The 27,986-nt window shown below is 38.5% G+C and overlaps 2 protein-coding genes across 4 annotated transcripts in view; one reads left to right on the top strand and one right to left on the bottom strand.

The window, feature by feature from the left end:
- Nucleotides 1–27,986, bottom strand: part of naa35 (N-alpha-acetyltransferase 35, NatC auxiliary subunit) — a 162,691-nt gene that overhangs the window by 12,424 nt on the left and 122,281 nt on the right. The gene's annotated exons all lie outside the window — the stretch shown is intronic.
- Nucleotides 5–27,947, top strand: agtpbp1 (ATP/GTP binding carboxypeptidase 1). 3 transcript variants are annotated; one of them, XM_083553957.1, is made up of 27 exons: nucleotides 71–222; nucleotides 843–958; nucleotides 1,930–1,992; nucleotides 3,476–3,606; nucleotides 7,165–7,232; nucleotides 7,724–7,787; nucleotides 8,276–8,422; nucleotides 8,793–8,924; nucleotides 10,441–10,534; nucleotides 10,693–10,730; nucleotides 10,929–11,137; nucleotides 11,302–11,479; nucleotides 11,645–11,733; nucleotides 11,892–12,008; nucleotides 12,932–13,395; nucleotides 13,799–13,882; nucleotides 13,971–14,057; nucleotides 14,218–14,366; nucleotides 14,520–14,607; nucleotides 15,627–15,771; nucleotides 15,869–16,019; nucleotides 16,420–16,600; nucleotides 17,707–17,836; nucleotides 19,842–19,973; nucleotides 20,381–20,557; nucleotides 23,354–23,517; nucleotides 26,796–27,947. In XM_083553957.1, exons 3-27 carry the CDS (start codon nucleotides 1,961–1,963, stop codon nucleotides 26,950–26,952), a joined length of 3,408 nt encoding a protein of 1,135 aa, XP_083410083.1. In that variant the 5' UTR covers nucleotides 71–222; nucleotides 843–958; nucleotides 1,930–1,960; the 3' UTR covers nucleotides 26,953–27,947. The 3 variants fall into 3 exon arrangements, with proteins under 3 accessions (XP_083410082.1, XP_083410083.1, XP_083410084.1); XM_083553956.1 differs by lacking the exon at nucleotides 843–958 and having other exon boundaries at nucleotides 5–222; XM_083553958.1 differs by lacking the exons at nucleotides 71–222; nucleotides 843–958; nucleotides 1,930–1,992; nucleotides 3,476–3,606 and adding an exon at nucleotides 4,022–4,169.

Genomic DNA, 27,986 nt, shown 5'->3' with positions numbered 1-27,986 from the left:
GGAAGTGGGTGGCTGTTCGTAGATCTTTAATGTATTATTTCGGTGTAAGTCTTGGTGTGGATGAGTTTTAGATCTGCGCGATGAATGTCCGCCCTAGCTGGCAGGGCGATCTGTAAGATATTGCTAGTAAATAAATCGGTTGCGAGTCAGCGGGGTGAAGGAGCAGTGAGGAAGGAACTGTTTTTTTCTGCTCTGATGGAGCAGTTTTTAAACACGCTGCAGGTTGGAAATAATATTTGTCACTATTCCATTCTGTGATCAGGATTGTGCAGAGTTTGACAGCTGCTGGTTTAGTAGTGTGTGTGTGTGTGTGTGTGTGTGTGTGTGTGTGTGTGTGTGTGTGTGTGTGTGTGTGTGTGTTGTGGGCTAGCCAGTCGCTAGGGCAGGTGTAACTGACATCATTCTGGATTGCATTGTTATTAGATTTGATCGGCTTTCTTGGCTGTTATATTAAAATTAATCAACGTCTAATTGATGATCAGACCAGCATGAGTTGCCAGATTGGTGTAAATGGTGCATTCTTTTTATAAATACAGTGCTGTCTGTGCTAGCTGCACAATGACAGTGCATGGGGACAAAACATGAACCCTAGTTTAATAAAGAACAAGGCTAGGTATTCAATATTGTCTTTTTATAATGGAATAAATACGCGTGCAGGCTTTAGATGATCCTGCCATTTAAAAACAACAAAACATTTATGGATTATTATGGAGTATGGATTATTATATTATGAATTATTCCTGTGACATGAAAGTCTTGAAAACAGCAATTAATGATCGCAAAAACACACAGAAATGTATGTTTTTAAAGAAAACGCGAGGCGTGGGCTTATTTCTTTTCAGCTCAGCATGTACATTCCTGCAGCCAATCAGTGACCGGCATTTCACGTGATTCCACAGAGTGCCACGCCCCCTCCCTTCGTTGATCTCTTTATTACAGCCATTTTCTGAAAAATATGGTATAATTTTATTACTTATTATTAGTTAGTATTATTATTATTATTATTTTTATTATTGATCGCAGCTTAGTCGCACATTTCTATCTGTTTCAAATGTACCTTAAATTAATACTTAAAAAAAAGTATTGTATACGCTAATCAACATAATATATTAGTATTATTAATTATTAATCAACATAATATTACATAAATATAATTCAAATATAAATGCGTCATGCAAATGTATGTTTATTATTAGTAAAAAACCAAACTCAACATGTAGACAAATTGTTCTTGTAAATGTTTTTTAGTAATTGTGGTGTTTTAAATTACGTAAATCATCAGGACCCCAAAAGGATCTTGTTTCCACACGGACGGTTAATAGGGAGATACCGGAGAAACTGTACCTCTTCTAACTTTCATACATTACATAATCAGAGAATATTTGTTTTCGATGTTCTTTTTTTAAAGTAGGCATTTTAAACTTTCTATAAACATTTATTATGTATTCACTGTATATTATTTACTGTATGGTATATTTATTAAGTATTCACTGAGATTCAGGTCGTTTTATTTGTGTCTGTATAAAGATGGCAAAGACGGGAGAGAGCGCCCCCTGTCTGTTTTCTTTATTTTTTACAAAAGCAGCATTCTGTTGTTTTTGTGTTTACAAATAAAATTAGACCATTTACAAGGAAATATGCGTTATAAGGAAGAAGATCGAATTATTTTATTTTCTATTATTTATATTGCTAATCGCTGGTCATTTTATTGTCAAGATCTTTTATTCCACATTGAATGGTGTGTAATGTGTTGTTTCGATTGCTGAAAAATTAAATACCGGCGCAGTGAAGATTTTAATTATTATTTTCGATTAATCGTTTCAGCATACAGTAACACACGATGCCACACTTTTTGTGGTCACTGCATTGATGTTTTATTGCTTAGGGAGGTGTATGGGCTGTAAATACCTTTACCTTTGTCTTTCACAGTCTGTTTGACCTGCAACGAGGGGGCCGAGCAATGAATAAGCCCAAAATGGCAACCGAGAAAGGGTTGGTGATCTTTCAGTCTTGCACACACAAACACACACAAACACACACACAAACACAAATACCACAAGGTCCTTGGAACAATGCAGGCACTGACTCGAACAATAACACTGCAGTGTTTTTCGGGATTTGTTCAAACATAAGATTACTATGTAGTCAGAGTAGAAATGAAACCTGTGTATGTGTATTTGTTTGAAAAAGTAATGGCCCTTAGATGAAACGATTAAATTATAGTGTTAGTAGGAAAGTAATAAATATTTATCATTATTATTTACCTCTTTTTTCATAGTATTTCATATTTCAGCACACCATGACAGATTCCTCATACAGGTTCATGCATGATGCTTGGCAATGAAGATGTTACTGATACTGATATGTCAATCTTCTTGTAACCCAATTTTTGTAAACACTTTTGACAGGGTTTATGGTGAGAACACAACAATCTGTGTTTTACTGTCTAAATAAAAAATTCCCTTCTAGGTTTCAGTGGCACAAATTTTCTTAGTTCAGCTATAATTTTCACCTTTTTCACGTTTCCTAGCTAATCAGCAGTGAATGGCCAGTCACGTTCACAGCATCGCCGTTTAGCGACGCCCACAAAACCTGAAAAACCAAAAAATCAGGACTAAACCGTGAAAGAGCATCATTTAATTCTTCCACTGGTTTAGTTGTTAGGGCTCAGGGCTACTGATCATAAGGCTGGGGGTTCAAGCCCCAGCACCGTCAAGCTGCCAATTTTGGGCCCTAGAGCACAGTACAGAACCCTCTCTGCTCCGAAGGGTGCTGTATCATGGCTGACCCTGCACTCTGACCCCTGCTTCCTAACATCGCTGGGAAATGGGTAGAAATAATTTCACTGTATATGTGACAAGTAAAAAGCACCTTCCATATCTTACAGGGTGCCATTTCTTTTGAGTTAATTGGAGGGCTATTTGTTCATGGATTTATTGATTTGTTTAGGTTTTAATGTTTCTACAAAATCATCAATAGTAGAAGGTTTAGAAAATGTTTATTGAACATGAAGTATAATATATTTGTAGTAGCTCATTTCAAGTTTTTGAAAAATGGGCAACTCTACGGATGTGAACGAGTTTGACAAGTACCAGAGTGGGACGTCTAGACGACTGGGTCAGGGCGTCTCCAAAACTGCAGCTCTTGTGGGATTTTAACAGCCTGCAGTGGTCAGTATCTACCAAAAGTGCTCCGAGGAAGGAACAGTGGTGAACCGACCGCAGGGTCGTGGGCGTCTGAGGTTCATCGATGCACCTGGGGAGTGCAGGCTGATCCGTGTGGTCCGATCCAACAGACGAGCTCCTGTAGCTCAAATTGCTGAAGAAGTTAATGCTGTTAATAAATGTGTCATAAATGGTCATAAACATTATGCCTGATCGTTGTCAGATATTCATAATTCAGCCATAAGCCTGCAAATCATTAAAATCATGTAAATCATTAAAATCATGACGTGTGTGTGTGTGCTTTTGTGCAGCATCCCCAGCAGTTCCCGGGTGCTGATGTTACTCGGGCAGTTGGAGAGGTTCAACGGAGAAACCCTGCACCCGGACAGCGAGGCTATTAGACAAGTGACTGGCAAAATCCTGCACCTCATCCAGACTCAAGGTGAACAATTCCACACACAATCCTCCACATTTTCAATAATTTGAAATTATCCAGACACATGCAGGCAATTGCACAATTTGAATGATAAGCTTGGAGGATCTGGGGATCAAGAGCTGTGAGCTGACGCTGCTCATTGCTGAAAGCACACCATGAACGTTCTAACATGCCTCACTCACTGGCTTGACTCATTGAAACCGTATCCATCATATCCCCCATGTTTCCACTGTCTGGAGTGTGAAGGATTCGAAAGTCTCTCTTTCTCCTCTCTCCCGTTTCCTTCTCCTGGCTCTCTTGCTTTTTCTGTCTCCGACTCGGCCGCACTCGATCTCCAATGTCTGCGCATGTCTGTCATTATTTTCACCACAGGGGTTCGTAGAGCAGGCGCGGCTTCGTGTGCTGTGAGGTGTTAAGTGTGAGTGGCGCAGATATTATGTCAGTCGTGTGCATATGTCTGACAAACGCACATATATACATCTGTGCGTGTGTGTGTGTGTTTGGGATAAAGATGGACTATAGCAGTCAGAGGTGGAAGGACAGACACATTCAGCCTTTGTGCATTCCTGGTAATTTCATCACATTTTTCAAAATATCAAATGTATTTGAATCCATCTGTTGCACTTCATGAACATTTAATGCATGGGCTTTAAAAGAATATTGTACACTTTCGAAGGTGCCATTTTAGACAGTAGTAGATTTAACCTGTGTACTTCTCTACTTATGGACTAAAGTATTGAGACATCTGACTTGTCCAGGCATACAGTACGCAGGCAATACCCCTGTGCACAACCATGGTTTACATGGGTTGGAGTGGAAGATCTTGAGTTGCCTGTTATAGAGCTCTGACCTCAACCCTATCGAACAGTTTTGGGATGATTTGGAACACTGACTGCACCTCAGACCTTCTCACCCTTCAACAGTACCTTTTTTTTTTTCTAATGCCATTGTGTCTGAATAAGCAGAAATCTGCACAATCATTCTCGAAAATCTAGTGAAACATATTGGATGTTCAGAAAGCAGATCCAAATCTTATAGTTAGGTGTCCACAAATGTTTTTTTTACTATACTTTACTTTACTATTGGTGTCAAAATATTTTCTGAGGAACAAAACTGCTAGTTGAAACTGCTTTAGCTAAAACGTGTCTAACGGCCAAAGTGAAGAAAGTAGAACGATTGCAGACGATTATTAGAAACTGCCTCAACACGACTTAAGATTGTATCATTTTGTTGAAATGTGTTATTGAAAAAACATACGGCACATATTTTGATTCAAGAGTGCTAATCCCACACCATGATTAATTGTTTTGGAAACATTAGCATGATGCGTGGTGTGTGTTACTCTGTCGTCATTAACTCAACTCGATTACCATTCCTGTGTTTTTCGGGCTTCATTGACTTTTATCCAAAAGTGCCTCGTAAGACGCTCTGCAGCAATCTGTCGTGTCACCGGTTATTGGAGGAGAGCGGATTGTTTTTATTAACAGCTATGAATCAGCAAGCAGGTATATGATGTGTGCGTTTTAGCTGAGGTACTCTGTCAGGCTGTTTGCACTCAGTTATTTGTAATGTGATAAAGGGAGAATTCGAAGCAGCTCCGTACAAGACGAGGTGCTGAGTTTTACGTTGTGGTTGTTAGAAAATAATGGTGGGCAGTGATTGGATGTTGGAATACACAACACAGTCGTTTGTTATTATTAGTTACACCTCACTCATTTGTCAATAGGAAAACTTGTATTTACTGTAGTGATTGGGTTTTAAGAGAAAACAGCAATTAATGAGTGGTGACTAAGAACACTGGTGGACATGACACGCCATTTGGAACATCGCTAATTGGTTTATAGGTTACAATGGTGACCAGTGATTTTGGGAAACATTACTGATCAGTGGTTGGTCTTTGGATAATGACGATGATTTGTGAGGGTTTATTGCAGATTGTGGTGGTTTGGATGGTCTCTAGGAAGCAACAGTAAACTTGTGATTGGAGATTGGAAGATCATGATTTGTAGTTGGAAATTAGTAAATGGAAACAATTGAGATTAGTGATTTTATGTTAGGAAACAAAAGTGATGAATGACTGCTTATTGGGACTAATGGTGGTTAGTGACTGGATTATGGGAAACAACTGCGATTAATGATTGGGTGTTGGGAAACATTGGTGATCAGTGATTGGGTGTTGGAGAACAATGGTCATTAGTGATTGGTTATTGAGAGCAACGGTAAATGTTATTGGTAGTTGGGAAGAGTGGTTATCTGTAATTGGTCATTTGGAACAATGGATATCTGTAATTGGTAATTGGGAACAATGGTAATTAGTGATTTTGTGATAGGAAACAATAGAAATTAAAAACTGTTGATTGGGAACATGGAGTTGTGAAGTGCAACCCTGTCAGGAAACGCAATCTTGTTATGGTTACAAAGTTGGCACAATAATACGTCCCAGTTATACAGAATATCCATAATTCACTTGATTGTATTGGTCTGGCTGCTTGAACATCACTCTTGGATCTCTGGAAGGCTCTATATGAATGCAGCTTGTGGATGTACCTCACCTTTAATGGACTAATAAACTAAATAAATGACCCATGATTTTTTTTTTTATTGTGCATTGAGTAATGATATTTTTTAAATAATGAATCATTTGTAAAGCTTTTTTGTAAAGAAAAATATTTTGACTGTGGTTAGTTACAGTTATTGTAGTGGCATTTACACTCGAATGTTTTGCTTGATGTTTAGACATAATGATTGTTGTTCCGTTGTGCTCTATTTCAAGCCCTGTCTCCAAGTTCCAAACTCGCCTCTGAGTGTAAATCAAAAGTAAACAATGCTCAGCTTCTGCTTCTGCCACTTCCCTGTTATGTCACTTCACCCTCTGCTCTGACTTTGTGCTGAGGACACTTGGGATTTACTCTCGTGCATGTTTAAACTTTCAAAAAAGAATTGATTTGCTTGCTTGCTTTATGCAATTGTTTGTGAGAGCAGATATTTTCTCCTCTTCTTGTTTGAAGTCTGGCTCATTCAAATGTCTCCGGAGTTTGAGAAGGGTGATCTTCAGAAGGTAATCGGACACTCGTGCTTCGGAGCTTTCTCCCTGCAGATATTTTCCGGCCTGAAACTCGATTACATGTTTGAAATGTCCAACATGAGAAGAATGTTTGGGAATGGGAGGTGGTAGCTCAGAGGTTAAGGCATTAGACTTTGGATCGGAAGGTCACAAGTTTAAATCCCACTACCACCAAGCTGCCACTGCTGGGCCCTTAAGAAGGGCCCTTAAGGCCCCCTGCTCAGTTGTAAGTCGCTCTGGATAAGGGCGTCTGCACAATGCCATAAATGTAAATGTTTCAGGCCTTGAACGGGAAAACGTTCTCCAGTTCATTTCCAAATAAATACCGAAATAAAATTGCACTCAAGTTTTCGATCTACTGTACTTCTTGCTACAGTGGCTCAGGCTCAGGGTCTGGCCATCAAACCATGGCTGATATACACTGGTGAATGTTGTGTTTAGTTGGATTAGTAACTAAGAAACGATTGTGTGAATTCTTTTCCCTTGCTGCTGTATTTCAGAGAAGACGCATAAGGAGATCATGGCTAAAGGCTCGAGCGGGATGGAGGTTATACTTTCATCCCTAGAGGTAAGAAAAAACCCACACACACAACTGCAGCACATACAAAAATCCCACAATGCACTGCAATAGGTCTTGTCCAAATAGTGAATACCAATTAGATAATAATAATAACTGGGACAGAAGTAATAGTAATAATAATAATAATAATAATAATAATAGTAATAATAATTGTAGTAGTAATAGTTATACTTAGTAATAATAATAATAATAATAATAATAATAACAGTAATTTTATTTAGTTTTTTTTATTTAATTCAGTTTATTATTATTGGAAGTAGTAATTTTGATTAGTAGAAATTCTAGTACTGTAACTAGACAATAATACAATACAATATTATTATTAGTGTTATAAATAATAATAGTATTATTATTATTATTTTATTATTATTATTATTATTATTATTATTATTATTATTATTATTATTATTATTATTGTCAATATCATTATTGCAGTTAATAATGTTAACAATAGCTTTGTATGTTTGAATACCCCACAGAATACACATGATTTGCAGACAACTTTGAACATCTTGGCCATTTTGAATGAGCTGCTGACTGTGGGTGAGTTTCAGCCTGAATTTCTGAATGTTGTGAATTTGTGTGTAATTTGTGTAAAAAAACTACGGCTAAATGTACACAATGTAAATATAAGTCATGTGTCGTCTGCTCGGTTTTCATTGGCGTCATGTTGCTTTTACTTTTTAAATAAAACTGCACCGTTTTGCAGCCCAGGTTTACTGGTTAATATTTATGTATTAAAATGCTGCTTTTGTACGCTGTAATGGTCTTTAGCATGAGTATTACACAATATGACTGGATGTTCTCAAAGCACATTTAAATCTTATGTTAAGCTATTCACCAACTTTTGTTTATATAGTGTATATTTAATATTATGTGGTCGACTTTTCGTTTTGGTTACACACGTGGAAAAAAGTTTCCTTCAAACGACCAATAAAGACAAAAGTGTCTTAGTGTTGAAATGAAACGAACGCACAAAACAACATGAACGTATCAGCACTTTTACCACGCCGCGTGTTTTGTTTCTGTAGGTGGCGGCCGCAGGATCGGCGTGTTCGTGTCTAAAGGAGGAACCGGCATCCTCCTGCAGATACTGATAAGCTCTTGCAGAGAAACATCCCCCAGTGAAGAGCTCATGCAGCAGGTCCACTCCCTACTGGCCAAAGTAGGACCTAAAGGTAAGACCTGTGAGACCTGTTTATGCAGAAGCAGTACGAAGGGCCAGATCCTTAGTGAAACTTTGCATCATGGCTGATTGTCATCTAATAAAGGAGTGGAAAGCAGATTTCTTTAAATGAAGTGCAGAGAAACGAAACTAAACAGAAAGCAATAAGATAAAAAGACCCATAACGTGGAACATGATTAAAAAAAAGATGAACATGGGACGACAAACGAAAGATGAAGAGTGTAGTGAACAGTAAAGCTATGTACATACATTGCTATATGTTGTTCAGAACCTCTGAAATCTTATAATTTTGTAGTTTTGCACAGCATTACTATGACAATAAAGTCTTCTTTCTCTCTCTCACTCTCTCTTGTTTTCTGCAGACAGGAAGTTTGGAATTAAAGCGCGTCTGAACGGGGCTCTGAACGTCACCATAAATCTGCTGAAGCAAAACCTGCAGAATTACAAGCTGCTGCTGCCGTGCTTGCAGGTGCTCCGTGTCTACGCCGGCAACTGTAAGTGAAAAATCCATGACAGGCCTCCACAATGCAGCCTTATGCAAATAAAAACTACTCTTATTGTCCTGAAGTCGGTCATTTCACCAAACCTGCGGATCGTGGAGTGTGTTATTCACCTCAGTTATTTTTATTAATTGCGTTAAATGTTTATTAAGTGATAACGCATATTTGATCCATTTATAGTTCAATAAAGTTTTAAAACGTCAGCCAAAACAACTCGGATACATATCGAAAAGGATAAGACACGACTAGGTGTGAATGCACGACGTGGAGGAGCAGAACCGCCTGAGGCGTAGTGTAACGACATCTGAGTGCATTAACATTGCCGCTGCCAATGTTTGTGGGTACTTTTTTTCGTGCAACTGTGAGCGCAATGATGTGTGAACACAGTAAGAAATAAAGAAAGGAATTGAACTGTCACAACAATGTAATGTGCAGAAATGTGGTCTCTGATAAAGTCATCAGAAACAAATGCTGTGAATTTTAAATATGGTGTTTAGAAATTTCATATCCCTAATACAACCCTGATTTCTGTGTAATACATATACTGTAGATTTTGGGTTCTAGATAAAAAAAATATCCGTCTCATTTCGTACTGAGATTACCGGGAGGGTGTCCCTGACTAAGGATTTACATACTCTAATCAGAGTCACCGTAAAAAAAAAAATAAAGCGACCAAAACTGCCTGTTAAGCGACAAAACTGGCGATGCCTTTTGATCTTTTTAAAGTTGAAATGAAAATCAATGCGGATAAACATTCGTAAAACGATTCCTCATAACAGTTTAAAGCCACGATGTACAAAACAACATCCACATATATCAAAGAAATGTATATATATAAAAGAAACCAAAAAATTTTAATCAATAAACCTAAAAAAAGAACCTGCATCAATGTTGCGATGCCTTTTGATCTTTTTAAAGTTGAAATGAAAATCAATGCGGATAAACATTCGTAAAACGATTCCTCATAACAGTTTAAAGCCACGATGTACAAAACAACATCCACATATATCAAAGAAATGTATATATATAAAAGAAACCAAAAAATTTTAATCAATAAACCTAAAAAAAGAACCAATAAATAGCAGAAAGGCCACACTGCAGACAGGATTTGCATTTCACGCGACGTCAAACCGAATTAGATCGGCTGTATTGCCTGCGCGGGCGCGCTTTAAGTACGGCGCAACATTGATGCACTGGAAAAAAACAATCCAAAATGAATTCACAGAATTAAATTAGAACAGGAACATACCTGTACAGAATATCCAATGCATTGTTCAATATTTAAATCCCTGCCAAAATGCTTCAGTGTCCATCACAGATCATGGAATGTGAAATCTATCACAGGGGGGATTGGATTTATTCACGCACATTAAAAATATTTATTAAAACCTTATAAACTGGTAGTTTAATCTGCGAAGATTCTGAGATTGCATATAAATAAATACATGAAAATACATAAATATGCGAAATAATACCATTCGATCAGACCCGCTCTTGTTACTGCCAGCAGCAGTGAACGCCGTGTCTCTGGGAAAGAACGGCGTCGTGGAGATGATGTTCAAAGTGATCGGACCCTACAGCAAGAAGAACACCACTCTGCTGAAGTATGTACCACTCGGGGTTTCTTCATGTTGAAGTCTACAATAAACAGGCCGTCTTCTATTGCTAAATAAACCACAGCAAGAGCACTAGTGATTGCATAACACATGCTGAATATGATGTTTGTCTCTCTGTTTTTTTTTTTTTCCCTCTTAAACCACAGAGTAGCCCTTGATACTTTGGCAGCTTTGCTGAAATCCAGTAAGACTTCATTCATTTTCAACGAATCATAAATACTGTAGTTTTTCATTAAGGCATAAGTTGATGTATTTTGAATATTTTCCTGCTGTACTTTTGTTCAACTTTACAACTAGAAACTGTTTATTTTAGGTGATGTGTGTTTATTATATAGTTACGTAATTAATTAAACTAACCACACCAGAGCTTTCTGTTTATCAGAGATGAACGCGCGGCGGGCGGTAGACAGGGGACACTTGCCAGCTCTGCTCGCCATCTACCAGGACTGGCACCGGAACGACACGCGCCAAAGACACGTGCTCATTCGCAAGAGTATCCTGGGCTGCATCAAAAACATCACCAACATCAAGCTGGGCAGGAAGGCCTTCATCGACGCGGACGGCATGAGGATTCTCTACAACACTTCCACTGTAAGAAAATGTCATCTTGGGTAAATCGATTATAAATGTGGAATAGAAAGACATCAACAAACAACATTGTATGCTTTAATACAATTTACATATAAATAAATTCTATGAGCTCTTTTTAATTCTGTTGTGTAATCTTTTGCAATGATCTTGTCTCTGTTGATCAGGAGTGTTTGCCTGTTAGGACTTTGGATCCTCTGGTCAACATTTCCAGCCTGATCATGAGAAAGTGCTTTCCGAAGAACCGCTTGCCTCTGCCCACTATTAAGAGCGTCTTTCATTACCCACTACCGCACGTTCCAGCTAGCGGCCCCGTAGCTCAGCTCTACAACCAGCCCCCGGGGGGTAAAGGGCCTAATATACACTTTTGGCAAATGCATATAGGAAAATAATATTACCAAAAAAATCTAATGATTAATAGAGTGACTGTATCTTCATAGAGAATCCAGTATTGCTTCAGTCTTACGTTGAATGTGAGCACATGACAGACCGATGTCTTGTCTGTTGCAGTGGACGACGTTGTAGATGAGAGCGATGATAATGAGGACACAGAGATCGACACAGAGAATGAGGAAGATGAGAAGGACCACAAGTCACAGGTCACTTTTTCACTTTTACCACAGGAATCCAATGTTCTTGTTTAACCTCAGTGACCTTATATCCTTAATATTGCTAATGGTCACACAATGTTCTATGCTAGGTGAGCATTTGCTTTTAGAAGTTACTTAAAGCAGTTTTTTGTGTGATTTCATTGCAGCATGATGACGTCGAGACTGACATTAACAAACTGCGACCAAGACACATCCCCATACGCCCATTTGATGAAATTAGACCTTTTGAGCGTTTCTTTCCAGAATTTTCGGAGGATTTTCAGGTAGGGCTTTGCCTGTACATTTACTATTTGGTGTAGATGTTAAAGATTAGGTAAGCAGTGATGGAAAAGATCAAAGGAATCCGGGGGCTTCTACCACTTCCACCTGCTATAAAATTACCAATTACAGTTTCCCTTTATTAAGGAATAAACAAAGAGCTGAGCAACTCTGCTTCAGTTAAGAGGCGAATCTCATTTCAGGGCCTGAAAAATGTCAATTGAAGCCTGAAAGTCATCCAGTCAACACTTTTTTGAAGTGAAGTTTTAAAGTTTAAAGATTTCTGTAGGTTTTGACAGTTACAAATCGCACATTTAATTAGAACACCTTTTTTATTATTCGGCAGCTTATGTCTTCTCAGATTTTATTAGCAGAATTTTTTTTAACCCCTCTTTGAGTGCCAATATTTCTGGAGCTTAATCATACAGAAATACATAAAATCTTTTTGTTTATATTTATACAAAATACAAAAAACTCAATTGAGGTAAACAAACGGAGTCAACTTCTTGACCGTTAGTCACATGGCTTTTCATTTCATAAAGTACTAACATTTTATCTTCAGGAAAGGCACAGGGGTTTGGGGTGTAGCTTAGAAAGGAACACTGTACTTGTTTGGATTTCGAGTTTTTACACCAAATTGCTCACTAAACCGTCAAGTCGTTACGAATGAACTTGTGTGATACCTTTAAAAGCATTTAACACCTTGTCGATTTTTTTTTTTTAAAATCTGACTTCTCGGGAAACTCCACCCGGTATGATGAAAACTGCAGCTCTAACTGCATTACAGCCAACTGATCGATATCATAAGCACTTCTTTATTGAATTGCTCTTCTTTAAAAGTGTTAACACTCCTCAGCGCGATTAAAAAAGGAACCTTCACCAGGACGTGTCGCTGCTTGCCGTTCATTTTGGATGCCCTCTCTTTCAGGACTATGAATTTGAGACCAACAAATCAACATCCCCTCCTGCTTCGGAAGCTCCAAAACACCAAAAACACTCCATAGTCATCCCTACAGCTCAGACCAAACCCAAAAACAAGCCCTTGCACCAGAACGAGGGGGGGAAACCAGTGGGACTGGACAACATCTCGGTCTCCAAAGCTCCAGAGCTGGTACACGGTCTCAGTCGGCTGCTGCTCGATACCGCCGATCCGGTGAATGGGGGAAACTGTGTGGAGGCGGGGCTTCAGGAAGAGGGAGGGGAGCAGGCGGAGCTTGAGGTGCCCGATACTGCTGCTCTTTTGCCTTTGCATGACCCTGATCTGTACTTGGAGATGGTGAAAGGAACGTTCTCGGTGCCTGGGTACACTGAGGTGGCGTACCCAGATTATTTTGGTCACGTGGCACCCAGCTTTCGTGAGCACATTCTCGAGAGGGTTTATGGTGTACAGAGGTGAGGACCTCATGTATTTTTTGCCCGAATTGCTGATTTCTCAAATACACATTGCCCATTATCATAGCTTACATATCATATGTAAAGTTGCCTGCTTTGACAGTTCCACAGAAAATTTTGTAATTTATTTCTATTAACATGCAAATTAGACATGCCCTGAACTCTACATGCCCACCCCTTTTCCAGGGTTATAATATGTTTATGAAAGCACCATTTCATTACTGATTACTTTAATAACTTCCCTGCCAATATGCGCTATGGCATTTTCCTCTTACTACCAATGCAACCTGTGCAGTAACAATTTTATATTTAAATATTTTTCTTCACATTTAGGCTTATTCATAAAATAGTATTATTGTAAGTTTTCTAATTGATTTTTTATTTATTTTTTTACTCCCACCAGGGCAAAAATTTTCCAGGATATTGAGAGGCTCATTCACCCAAGTGATATCATGGATAAAGTCGTGTACGATCTTGACCTGCAGAGGTCAGTCACACTTTATCCTAAAATGTTTAATAATTCTCTAAAATGGAAAAAGCAGTCGATTTGTGTAACTCTTTCTCTTTTTATTTAGCTGTCCGTTAATTGATGACGGCGAGTCTCTGAAATTCAACTCGCAGTTTGAATCAGGGAACATGCGCAAAGCAATTCAAGTCAGAAAGTAAGCGAAATACTCTAAGAGCAAATGCATAGTTTTTCCATCGTGCTGTTTGGTTCTTGAAATAAATCGCAGTCTCTTAATTTAAAGAACCACCTGCTTGGGAACCACCAATGCACAGGATGTCATTAAGCTTTGACAACATTTTTCCATGTCACGTTAGATTCGAGTATGACTTGGTGCTAAACTCGGACATCAACAGTAACCACTATCACCAGTGGTTTTACTTTGAGGTGAGCGGCATGCGAGTCGGGGTACCATATCGCTTCAACATCATCAACTGTGAAAAATCCAACAGCCAGTTTAATTACGGTGAGCTACAGCCAGAGATTTATTTTTTATTCATTTTTTTTTAATAAAATTCATTGTGACCTCAAATCATTGCCTTGTATAGGCTGATTGTGCAGCAGTACTCTACCATGGGATAGTGTTAATATGATTATAAGATCTGTGTTGTTGCTGCAGGCATGCAGGCGCTCATGTACTCGGTACAGGAAGCGATCGGGGGCAACCCTCGATGGGTTCGTACCGGTTCGGACATCTGCTACTACAAGTAAGTCCTGTTTCATTCCAAACACACCTTTAGACTGAACTGTTTTTTTTTTTTTTTTTTTTTTTTACTCAGTCATTAGATGTCTGGAGAATGGACTGAAAACACTTTCCAGAGAAAGTTGTATAATTTATGTTGTGATTTCTACATTTGAAACTGTAAGTAATGATAAATTTTTCTACCACAGCTCTGATTAATCCTCGTATCTGTTTGGTAATTGTGTGTATTCTAAGCAGATGATTATTAGGCATTGATCAAATGAGTTTGTAATAGGAAGCACATTTTCCACTATGGGAAAGTCTTCCAGGAAGTGCATCTGGTGCTTTCCTGGTTCCTTGGTATGAAAAATACTTTAAATAATTGGCGTGATGTAAGAGGAATAAAACACTTCATGGGGCTGACAACTTCATGTTGGACTGCATCAAAGCACCTTGTCGTGATTTTCCTTTTCCTTTACTATAACGGCACTCCCGTATAGAGTAAATTTCACATTTCTCCAAGTTGATCGTAAGCATTAAGCGATGTCTTACTGTAAATCACTGCGTGCAAATGTTATGATTATAAGAAACCTGGAACCAGAGATGGCTGCCAAATTGCTTGAACTATTGCTAATTGCTGCCAAATGTGCTTCAACTAAGTACTAAGTTATGTGTCTAAATACTTATTTCTACAGACATTATTTTGCCAGCATATTTTTTTTTTTTACAAAAAAAGATTGACCAGCACGTCTTGAAACCCCATTCTGCTTTAAAATCTTTGGAAGAGACCTTGCTGATGCAGTAGAACTACCATATGTCCTGTTGCTGTTCTCAGTCTTGTCATGGTGTATGACCTGTGACATTCAAACTGTCTTTAAGGACCTCACCTTAGTAGCAGAGCTAGTACTAGTTAACCCCCCCCCCCCCTCCCAATGTTATCAATGCCAAAGTGTTAATACACCATGTAACAAAGCTTTGTGTATTTGATGACAACACTATAATATAATAATTATAAGAATAATAATCTATTTCCTGTCTAAACAGGAACCATTTCTCACGGAGCTCCATTGCAACGGGAGGTCAGAAGGGCAAATCCTACTACACCATCACCTTTACTGTGACCTTTCAACACAAGGACGATGTCTGTTACTTTGCCTATCATTACCCATACACCTACTCGACCCTGAAGGTATTGGCACAACCTCTTGTTCTTCAGTCTATTTCTATACACAGTGTGTCTGAGACTGAGTCATTTGATATGATGTGCTCTGTCGGATGTGTGTCAGATGCATCTCCAGAAGCTGCGAACACTGTGCACTTCGCACATCTACTACAGACAGCAGCAGCTTTGCAAGACGCTCGGTGGAAACGACTGCCCTCTGCTGACCATCACGGCCATGCCGGAGTCTTCCAGCAATGACCACGTTTGCCAATTTAGTACGTTCTTGTGGGGGTTAAAAAAAAATTTTATGCAGCTAATGTATGCTTCCTACACTTAATTGTAATTCCAACCCTAACCTTTGGAAACAATGGAGGCTTGTTGACTTTTTTTTATTATTTATTTGTTTTTGGTTTTTTTGTGTAAACTGGTGAAATGTTTCGACCAGGTCAAAACCATCAGATATTCCTTTTGGGGCATGGGACAACCCAAAATATTAAAACTCCCCATCCAAACATATAAACTGCAGCCATTTCTAGAGTCTTTGCACAAAAATCCAATATACAGCTACAGGAGTTAAAACATTATAAAAATGTTGCACAAGCTGCTGCGAAGTAAGTAAGTAATATCGTGCTCCCTGCAATCAAAACCTAAACTCAATGGCTGTGGTTCTTACAGAGAACCGGCCGCTGGTGTTCCTCTCGGCACGCGTTCACCCCAGCGAGACCAACGCCAGCTGGGTGATGAAGGGCACGCTGGAGTTCCTGATGAGCTCCAGCCCTCTGGCGCAGAGTCTTCGGGAGAGCTACATATTCAAAATCATCCCTATGCTTAACCCAGATGGCGTCATCAATGGCAGGTATGTAGGCGTGCACACACTCACACACATCGACTGCACCTCAGGCTTTCTCACCTGCTTTCTCACATGTGGCTGAATAAGCACAAAGCTTCACAAGGACACCCAAGAATCGAATTAAACATCCTCCCAGAAAGATTTGGAGTTTATTTTAAGAGGAAATGGGGACGTTTAAAAAGCACATACAAGTCTTATGCTGTGGTGTCCAAAAACTTTTCTCCATATATTGTTCATTACCAGTACACTGGCAAATTACTGTGTGACTTTAGATGATAAAACACAAGGTCGACCGAAGGTTGGCTCATATTTGCCAATACGCGATTAATCGATTAATTAATTACCAAAAAATTATATATATATATATATATATATATATATATATATATATATATATATATATATATATATATATATATATATAAATGAACATAATTATATAATTATTAAATAATAAATATAATATAGCACTCTCAGTGCAGCTCGCAGTCTCACGTGTAAAAACGGCACGTGGCTTCAGTAATTCACCTCTAGAGGCCGCTTTCGTAATGACAGTGAACCGGAAGCCGGAAAAACTATCATTATAGATTGCAAAGCAATCAGGTATCGGTGCCGATTAATCATTACAACCAATTAATCGGTCAAAACTCTACAATATAGTACAGTGGAACCCTGGTGTACGAGATTCATTTGTTCCCATCATTTTCACATAAGAATGAATGTAAAAGCATTTCATCTGTTCCCAGACCTCAGGCGATTCAATATTTCAGCCCCTAAAAAATATTTAACACACAAATATACTTGTAACAAAGTACATTATTTTCTTTTTGTTCTTTATGATTGTACTTACTGTTGAATATTTACACAAGAAAACAACGAGAATGCATTTAGAACAATGTCTGTGAAACGATTGTGCATGAACGAGCAGAATGCGTGACTGGAACCAAACGTGTCAAAAGAAATATGCTCGTACTCCTACCAAGATATTTACTAGTAAAACCTCTTGTACACTGATATTCTCGTACTACAAGGCACTCGTACACTGGGGTTCCACTGTATATCGATTCGAAGTAGATTACTTCTAGGTTAATTCTATCTGTCTCTGTGTGTAGTCACAGATGTTCTCTGAGCGGTGAGGATCTGAACAGGCAGTGGCAGAGCCCCAGTCCGGAGCTTCACCCCACCATCTACCACACCAAGAGTCTGCTGCAGTACCTCAGTGCTATCGGGAGAGCACCACTGGTAAATTGATTTCTTTTTTCTCTACCCCAGTGTGTTATATTCACTGGGCTGCACTTGTCTCAATGCAGCGTGTATGTAGAGTATGTGCTCTATGTCTGGTGGCCACACGTGTGTGTGTGTGTGTGTGTGTGTGTGTGTGTGTGTGTGTGTGTGTGTGTGTATATATATATATACAGTGAGGAAAATAAGTATTTGAACACGCTGCTATTTTGCAAGTTCTCCCACTTAGAAATCATGGAGGGGTCTGAAATTGTCATCGTAGGTGCATGTCCACTGTGAGAGACATAATCTAAAAAAAAAATCCAGAAATCACAATATATGATTTTTAAACTATTTATTTGTATGATACAGCTGCAAATAAGTATTTGAACACCTGTCTATCAGCTAGAATTCTGACCCTCATAGACCTGTTAGTCTGCCTTTAAAATGTCCACCTCCACTACATTTATTATCCTAAATTAGATGCACCTGTTTGAGGTCGTTAGCTGCATAAAGACACCTGTCCACCCCATACAATCAGTAAGAATCCAACTACTAACATGGCCAAGACCAAAGAGCTGTCCAAAGACACTAGAGACAAAATTGTACACCTCCACAAGGCTGGAAAGGGCTACGGGGAAATTGCCAAGCAGCTTGGTGAAAAAAGGTCCACTGTTGGAGCAATCATTAGAAATTGGAAGGAGCTAAACATGACTGTCAATCTCCCTCGGACTGGGGCCCCATGCAAGATCTCACCTCGTGGGGTCTCAATGATCCTAAGGAAGGTGAGAAATCAGCCCAGAACTACACGGGAGGAGCTGGTCAATGACCTAAAAAGAGCTGGGACCACCGTTTCCAAGGTTACTGTTGGTAATACACTAAGACGTCATGGTTTGAAATCATGCATGGCATGGAAGGTTCCCCTGCTTAAACCAGCACATGTCCAGGCACGTCTTAAGTTTGCCAATGACCATTTGGATGATCCAGAGGAGTCATGGGAGAAAGTCATGTGGTCAGATGAGACCAAAATAGAACTTTTGGGTCATAATTCCACTAAACGTGTTTGGAGGAAGAAGAATGATGAGTACCATCCCAAGAACACCATCCCTACTGTGAAGCATGGGGGTGGTAGCATCATGCTTTGGGGGTGTTTTTCTGCACATGGGACAGGGCGACTGCACTGTATTAAGGACAGGATGACCGGGGCCACGTATTGCGAGATTTTGGGGAACAACCTCCTTCCCTCAGTTAGAGCATTGAAGATGGGTCGAGGCTGGGTCTTCCAACATGACAATGACCCGAAGCACACAGCCAGGATAACCAAGGAGTCGCTCTGTAAGAAGCATATCAAGGTTCTGGCGTGGCCTAGCCAGTCTCCAGACCTAAACCCAATAGAGAATCTTTGGAGGGAGCTCAAACTCCGTGTTTCTCAGCGACAGGCCAGAAACCTGACTGATCTAGAGAAGATCTGTGTGGAGGAGTGGGCCAAAATCCCTCCTGCAGTGTGTGCAAACCTGGTGAAAAACTACAGGAAACGTTTGACCTCTGTAATTGCAAACAAAGGCTACTGTACCAAATATTAACATTGACTTTCTCAGGTGTTCAAATACTTATTTGCAGCTGTATCATACCAATAATTAATAAAAAATCATACATTGTGATTTCTGGATTTTTCTTTTTAGATTATGTCTCTCACAGTGGACATGCACCTACGATGACAATTTCAGACCCCTCCATGATTTCTAATGACTTGCAAAATAGCAGGGTGTTCAAATACTTATTTTCCTCACTGTATGTATATATATATATATATATATATATATATATATATATATATATATATATATATATATATATATATATATATATATATACACAGTATATCTCTCCACTTGTGCACCAATTTCCATGCACTTGTTTCAGTTGCAGTTTTTTATGCTGGTCTGAGTCATTGTCCGTGTCGTGAAAGTTACACATTTTGTGTGTGTGTGTGTGTGTGTGTGTGTGTGTGTGTGTGTGTGTGTAGGTTTTCTGCGACTACCACGGCCACTCAAGGAAGAAGAACGTGTTCATGTACGGCTGCAGTGTCAAGGAGACGGTGTGGCAGACCAACGTCAGTGCCAGTTCCTGTGACCTGCAGGAAGATTTGGGATACAGGGTAACACACACACACACACACACACACACACACACACACACACACACACAATAATAGCCATGCAAAAATATATCCCGTCACCCACTGCCATTATTTGAATGCTGTTGATCACAGCACAGCTTATCACACACAAAGTGCTGTCTGCCCTGAGCGTGAGCTCACGTCCAATTTGGCTCTTTTTAGCTCCTGGTATCAGATGGCTTGCAATCTTTTGATTATAGAATGTAGTGAAGTGAAGCATAGTCAGGAGCTTATATTTTTGTTCACGTACATATATATATATATATATATATATATCTCACATAATGCATAATTAGACTACAGTATAAACACTGCATAAACATTAATGGCAGAATATTGCAGTCCTGCCATTTTATAATTTATCAATGTGTGTTTATATTTGCTAGACTCTCCCTAAGTTGCTGTCTCAGCTGGCTCCAGCCTTTAGCTTGTCCAGCTGCAGCTTTGTAGTGGAGCGCTCTAAAGAGTCAACAGCGCGAGTGGTGGTGTGGAGGGAGATCGGCGTCCAGCGTAGCTACACCATGGAGAGCACACTGTGCGGCTGTGACCAAGGCAAATACAAGGTATGTGTACGTTTGTATGTGTGAGTGTGAGTGTATATATGTGTGTTTGTGTGTGTGGGTTTAAGAAATACAGCGCCAAGTACGTGCTTTGTCACTTCATTGTCACATAATTACTCAAATAACCAGCGTTTCTTTTACTTTTAACCGCATTCTGCTTGGGACTTTCAGTCAAAGCTTCCAAATAACACATTTGGTGTCAGGCAGTCATGGGAATATAAAAGCATATGACAGATATTTCTTTTTTATTAATTAAGAAATGATGCAACATTTAAAAACAAATAATTTTTTTTTTTTTACCCTTTTATGGTTAAGTTTAAAGCTAAAACATGTGACTTGTATTTTAACATCTATAGACAGTCAGTTGCTCACCAGTCTTATTATTATTATTTTTTTTTTCAATGAATAAGACAGACAAAAAAGGAGCTGGTCGTGTAACAGTTACTGTTTTCTGTCACTTGGATATGTCACTATATATATATATATATATATATATATATATATATATATATATATATATATATATATATATATATATATATATATATATATATATATATATATATATTCATTCATTCATTCATTTTCTCCCGCTTAGCCGTAATTCGGGTCGCGGGGGCAGCAGTCCAAGCAGACCCCTGCCTTTGACTGCTGCCCAATCCTCACAGCACCGTCCCTTACGGTCCCTCCTGCAGGTGGTGAGCCCACGGAAAGGATATATATATATATATATATATATATATATATATATATATATATATATATATATATATATATATATATATATATATATATATATATATATATATATAGTGACATATCCAAGTGATATTATAGATATACTTTAGTATCTTCTCTCTGGCTCATACACTCGTACAAACACACACACACACACACACACACACACACACACACACACACACACACACACACACACACACACACACACACACACACACACACACACACACAAAGCCTGCTCTTTTTTCGAAAGCATGAGAAAAAACTGAAAGCTTACAACCAAGACTCCTACCAAAAATGTTTGTTATATATCTTGAATATAGTAAAATAAAATACAATAACAATAATATTTTAAAGCAGGTTTTTTAACCCATTTTTTTAATATAAATTCATTAGATTATTTATTTATTTATTTATTTTTTCATTATTATTATTATAATACATTATTATGTATGAAATGTTTCTATAGCAATAATAGAATATTAGAACAATATTGACATTAACCTGGTGCTCTTGTTACAGCTGGAAGTATCTGTGCTGTTAGACATCTTCCAACCAATCAGATTCGAGCATTCGGATCACTGATATTTAAGAATTTCTAAGCGTTGTGGCTTAAATCGAATAAATATGAAATTTGCCCTTATTAGGTCATTTGCAGACTTCCTCTTTCCCTGACAGCTTGAAACATGAAACAAGAAGTTATGGGACCAGGAAGTTGTCTGATCACGTTATTCGATGCCTGGCGTCCGAAGGGACGCGCTCTGACACACGGTGCACTCTGCACCCCGGCGACCTCCAGACCACTGAGATGGATTTCATTTCATGCTCGATTGAATGTACTGAAATGTAGCTGGAGGTTGCTGCAGGTGTTTGTGTGTGTGTGTTTGTGGACACCTGACTGCAAGATAACCTCACTCTGGGTAGATGTTTCACTAGATATTGGAGATTTTGGTTTGTGCTCATTCATCCACCAGGGTCTTAGTAATGTCATGTTCTGATGTAGGTGAGGTGAGGAGGCCTTGGGTGCATTTACTGTTCTAATTCATCTCAAAGGTGTTCGATATGGTTGGAGCTCTATAGAAGGCCACTTATGATCTTACTAATACAAACCGAAACTTCACATAGTTTGCTTTGCGCACAGGTGTATTGTCATGCTGAAACTGGTTTGGGTCTCCTAGTTCAAGTGAATGGAAAATGTAATGCTAAAGCCTCCAACTATCTGGTAACAGTTTGGAGAAAAAAACACATGGATGAAAAAAGTCAGGTGTCCCAATACTTTTGTCCATGTAGTGTATGTCTTTGAGTGTAAAAATTTTTATTACTCTCAGTGTTGTGCTTGTGAGTGTTGTGCTTGTGAGTGTATTGTAAGCCACTTAATATTGTTTTATGATCGTATTTACGCATTACTGTGTAAATCACAGATTTTCAAAATTGCTTTTTTTTTTTGTTGGGCTTCAGTTCAGGGACATTTGCGTAAAATGTTATTCTCTCTTGGTGTGATTACTTCTTTCTTTTGGCTGGAAATCACTAAAGAACGCATTGTCCGTGATTAGATTCCTGAACTGGTAATGAATCTCAGATGTGTGTTATTGGCATGTGAGAGGAAGATTGGAAAAAGAGAGATGAAATACAGAGAGAAAGAGCAAGGTCAGAAATGAAGTGTGAGGGGAAAAGTTTAGTCAGTAGATGGCGCTGTGGGTCAGCAGATACGCATATGAAGGTGAGGAACGATGCTCAGATCTCTGGTCTCTAAATCAGTGACTCATTCTGCTAGTTCTCACAGATAATGGCTCCCCTTGAGAGAGTAAAGCAACATGGCTAAAGCGCTTTCCGCAGTCTAACACACACACACACACACACACACACACACACACACACACACACACACACACACACACACACACACACACACACACACACTTACTGTACACCAATTGGAAGATAATTTGTGATGAATCTCTGGAGAAAACCGGCTGCTGAAAAAAAACAGCATTAGTTCTCCCTGGAATTATGGTCAGTTGACTGTGTGTGTGTGTGTGTGTGTGTGTGTGTGTGTAGGGTCTTCAGATCGGAACAAGGGAGCTGGAGGAAATGGGAGCCCAGTTCTGTGTGGCTCTGCTCAGACTTCGACGCCACACGTCACCCCTGGAGTTGCGCAACCACAACACTCACCTGCTGGATGTGGAAAGTGAACTGATAGACACAAGCTGCAATGTTACCTGGTAGATATACACACACACACACACACAGCAGCATGAACAACATGTTTTGTGGCAGACTGATGAAAGAAAACGATGCTCTCACTGACCAACTGCATTTTTTGTCTCTTGGTTAAAGCACCGAGACGTGATGTGTGATAGAGTTAATCAAAGTCTTAATAATTTTAGAATTACGGTTTTATAATATTACATACGTAATTCAACCATTTTTTTTTACAAGTCACAAAAAAAAGCAAGAATCATTTTTTTATTCTAAATGAATTCACATCACTATAACCTGTACTACAAACACAAACTACTACAAACGCAGACTTTTACATATTTGGCTACAGTTTCATTGGAATACGTCCAGCTTTTCAGCATTTTATATACATAAGAAGCCCTCTGCATGTCCATACTTTGAATGTTGTACTCTACACTTGTACTCATTTAGCGTAATATTTATTAAACCCATAAATGATTTTACCTAATAGCTCCAAAATAAATATTAAACCCATGAACTAAATGTTTTTGCACCTCAAACCTCTGTAAGCTTAAAAAAAACAAAGAAATAAAAACACCAACATGACAGTAATAGCTAGAATGATATCAGTGTCTAGAAGCTTCTTGAGAATGCACCTCTGCTCCTCCCAGCTTGTTTACTTCTTTAATGGATGACCACACATATACGTGCACACTCTCTCACCCCCACACACACACACGCACAATTTCGTGTCTCCTCCATTCCTCTTCTAATGGCTAGCGGTACTTGAGGAGCTCTCAGTCACGCTGGGCTCTGCACACTTGAGTGAAGTAAGAGAAAGCACTCTAGCCACTCTCCTCATTACAGCCGTCTAATCACCTGATCCGAAAGGCCGCTAATCCGGTTTGAGGCGGCCCCCAGCGTCTGCCCCCCCTCGCCTCGCCCACGTCTCGTTGGGATCCAGTTTCTCACCCCCTTCGCACCATTAAAACCATTAAAAAGCCACTGAAACCAGCCAAACCACCGAGCCACGTGGAACATGTAAAAAAAAAAAAAAAAAAAAAAAAACATTAAACCATTTAACTGCTGAACAAGAGAGCCATAAAACCATCATCACTTTATTGTGTTAGGAAGGAGAGAGAGAGAGAGAGAGAGAGAGAGAGAGAGAGAGAGAGAGAGAGATAGAGATGTTTTGAGGTTTTAAACCACCGTACAATCCATAGCCACTCTTGGTTTTTGCAAATAGGCCAGCGGTGATGTTAAGGGAGTGGATACGATGTATGTTAATTAAACACTCAGCATTCACAGCATGTCCAAAGGAACACACAGGCTCAGACGCATTTGTACACTATGTGGACAAAAGTATTTGTCCAGCTATTTGTGGTTCTTTCCAAAACTGGTACCATACAGTTAAAGGACCAGAGTTGTATACGATGTCATTGGATGCAGAATGAAATTTTTTCTTTACTTCAAAGTGTCCCTGTAAACAAAGCCAGCTTCCATGAGTGGAAGGTCTTGATCTGCTATAGAGCGCTGACCTCAACCCTATTAAACACCTTTGGGATCGGAACACTAACTGCAACCGGAACTCCTCACCCTTCAATCATCTTCATAATCATGCGCCAAAATGTGGAGGAAACGGGGACGAAATGTGGAATAGGATGTTTAGAAAGCCGATACACATTTTGTCCACAAACGTTTTTTTTTCCATATAATATACATTGTATAGCAAAGTTTACTATATAATGTATGATAAATGCAACCAGGATTGTTTAATTGATCGATTCTTCAATTATACATAGTTGACGGCACAAGATTAGTGAAATTCCTATATTCGATTTTTGTATAATTATTATTATAATGTAGATATTTGTACAATGGTATGAATATAAACATAGGATTAAGAATAAATTGTATTGTGTGAATGCATGCATTTTTGTTTGAATATTACATTACAGATGTAAGAGGATAAAATACTTCAGGATGTGGTCTTATAGGTTGACCATCTTCCAATAATCCAGGAGGGTTTTATTTCCCTTACAGTTGATCAATGAAAGATGTAGGTTTATAGTTACAATTATTAGCCGTACAATTATTCACTACAGATTTGCTGAATACGGAAGAACCCAAAGGGACAAATATATGTATTTTAGACTCATATTCTTCATCTGTTTATTTCTGTAAAGCTGCTTTGTGAAGGCAATGCCCAGTGTTCATCCGGAAAGTTTTCACAGCGCTTCACTTTTTCCACATTTTTTTATGCTACAGCCTTATTCCAACATGGATTCGATTTAAAATCTTCTTCAAAATTCTACAAACAATACCCCATAATGACAACATGAAAGAAATTTAGTTTCAAATCTTTGTAAATGTATTACAAATAATAAATCACATGTATATAAGTATTCACAGCTTTTGCCATGACACTAAAAATTGAGCTCAGGTGCATCCTGTTTCCACTGACCATCCAACTTGATTGGAGTCCACCTGTGGTAATTTCAGTTGATTGGACACGATATGGAAAGGCACACACATGTCTATATGAGGTCCCGGAGTTACCAGTGCATGTCAGAGCGCAAACCAACCACAAACCGTTTATTTGTAAATGGAAGAAGTGTGAAAACATAGCAAATGTACTGTTTGGTGATCTGATGATTTCCGTAATTTAACACACCATAATTATTCTCAAACATTTACAAGAATATTTTGACTTTATGATCTATGTTGAGTTTGGTGTCACTAATAATAAATATCATTTGCATAATGCATTCATATTTGTGCATGCTTATGTGGATTAGTTTAGTTTATTAATTTAATGTACATTTGGAACAGTGAAAAATGTGTGATTAAGTTACGATTAATCGTGAGTAATCGCACGATTGTCACAAGTTAAATCAAGATTCAATCGATTGTCAGCCCTAGTTTTTACCAATGCAAATAAATACAATTTTGCATCGTGATACGAATGCCATCTTGTATTCAAACACAATCTTTTTAATCGATGCATCACATTTTTTATGCCGATGCACCGAATCGTTAAATCTTACCATGCCTAATTTATATGAACCTGTGATTTGCCTCAGCTTGGCTGATGTTATAGAAAATTAATGTACACCCTCTGGCCAAACTGGATAATTTATAAGTGTAAAGTCTTTTGTATAAAGATATACCAATTGTAAACCAATTATATAATGTAAAAAAAAAAAAAAAAAAAAAGGAAAGGATTCATATATTTTGCATAAACATACAATATTTAGGCTTTTTGAAAGAGCTTTTTTGTTTAAAAAAAAAAGGGTGTGTGTTTGTGTTTATCCCGCAGCCCCACCACTTACGTGATGGAGGAAGATGAGCCTGCGTTTCTCGAAGATGTGGACTACAGCGCTGAAAGCGACGACGAGAACGACCCCGAACTCGAACCTGCCCACCTGGACCTGAACTCGGACCCTGAACTCAACCACCAAGAGTCTTTGACCTAAGTTCTCAAATTGAGACACAACCTCACAAATACCAAAACCCAGTCCTAGTTACTGATATGCTAATTAAACATCTTTAAAATCTACTTAAAAGATACCAGAGTCATATTGGTATATTTGACATTAATCAAATTTGATTCTATACACATAAGGTAACATAAAATCTACAGTACTCTACTCTGACTTGTTCAATTCACAACACTACATATACACACACAGAATGGTTGGACAGAATATAACTGTAGCTAGTAAGGAATTAAATGTAAAAAAAAAAAAAGAAATGCTGATCGCCTTAGCAATTTCAAGTCATTCAGAACAATATAAATGGTGCTACAAATGGACGTTTCACATTTCATTATGTTCACATAGACTAGAGTCGAAGCTGCCTTTCTTTGAAACCTTAAAGCATTGACACAGTAATCACGTCATTATATCATTATAATAGTGTTCCATTACAGCACATTTTACATTATTGCATGGCCGAAGGAAAAAACCTCACTGCGCACCCACCACCATACTTCATTTTGCAATTCAGTGTAATGAATGTAAAACCAGGTTTGATCTTATCACTCGTGTACTTGCTGTCTGATTGCAGCTCAGTAGCGTGAACAGGTACAATACTGGATTGGTATCGCATCAGTCATGGTCTGATCTCACAGCCGTTTGCACCATTTCACAACAAACAAAAGAAAAAAAAGACTTTAAGTGGAAGAGCTCTTGTGCTTTGATTTCCATATGGAATTATTTCTGTCGTGTTCGTATGACAAGTGCATGACTCTTGAATGTCGCTTTTGTAATTTATTTTATTTGTTTGAAACATTTTCTTTTTTTCTGGCGGGGGGCTGTTGTAGCTTTGTATGTGAATGTAAGAGTGTGTGTGTGTGTGTGTGTGTGTCTTAAATGTGTATGGAAGATACAGTTCGAAATGTATTTGATTTTAAACACGACTGTCCAACCTCTGACTGAAGTGAAAGTAATAAATATTTAAAGGAAACTGGCTTTTTTATTGGTAAGTGTTGTTATTTACATAATGGAAA

The sequence above is a fragment of the Silurus aristotelis genome (assembly GCF_946808225.1).
Source record: "Silurus aristotelis genome assembly, chromosome: 11".
Taxonomy (NCBI): domain Eukaryota; kingdom Metazoa; phylum Chordata; class Actinopteri; order Siluriformes; family Siluridae; genus Silurus; species Silurus aristotelis.
Note: the sequence above shows the minus strand (reverse complement) of the source record. Positions and strands in the feature narration are given on the sequence as shown.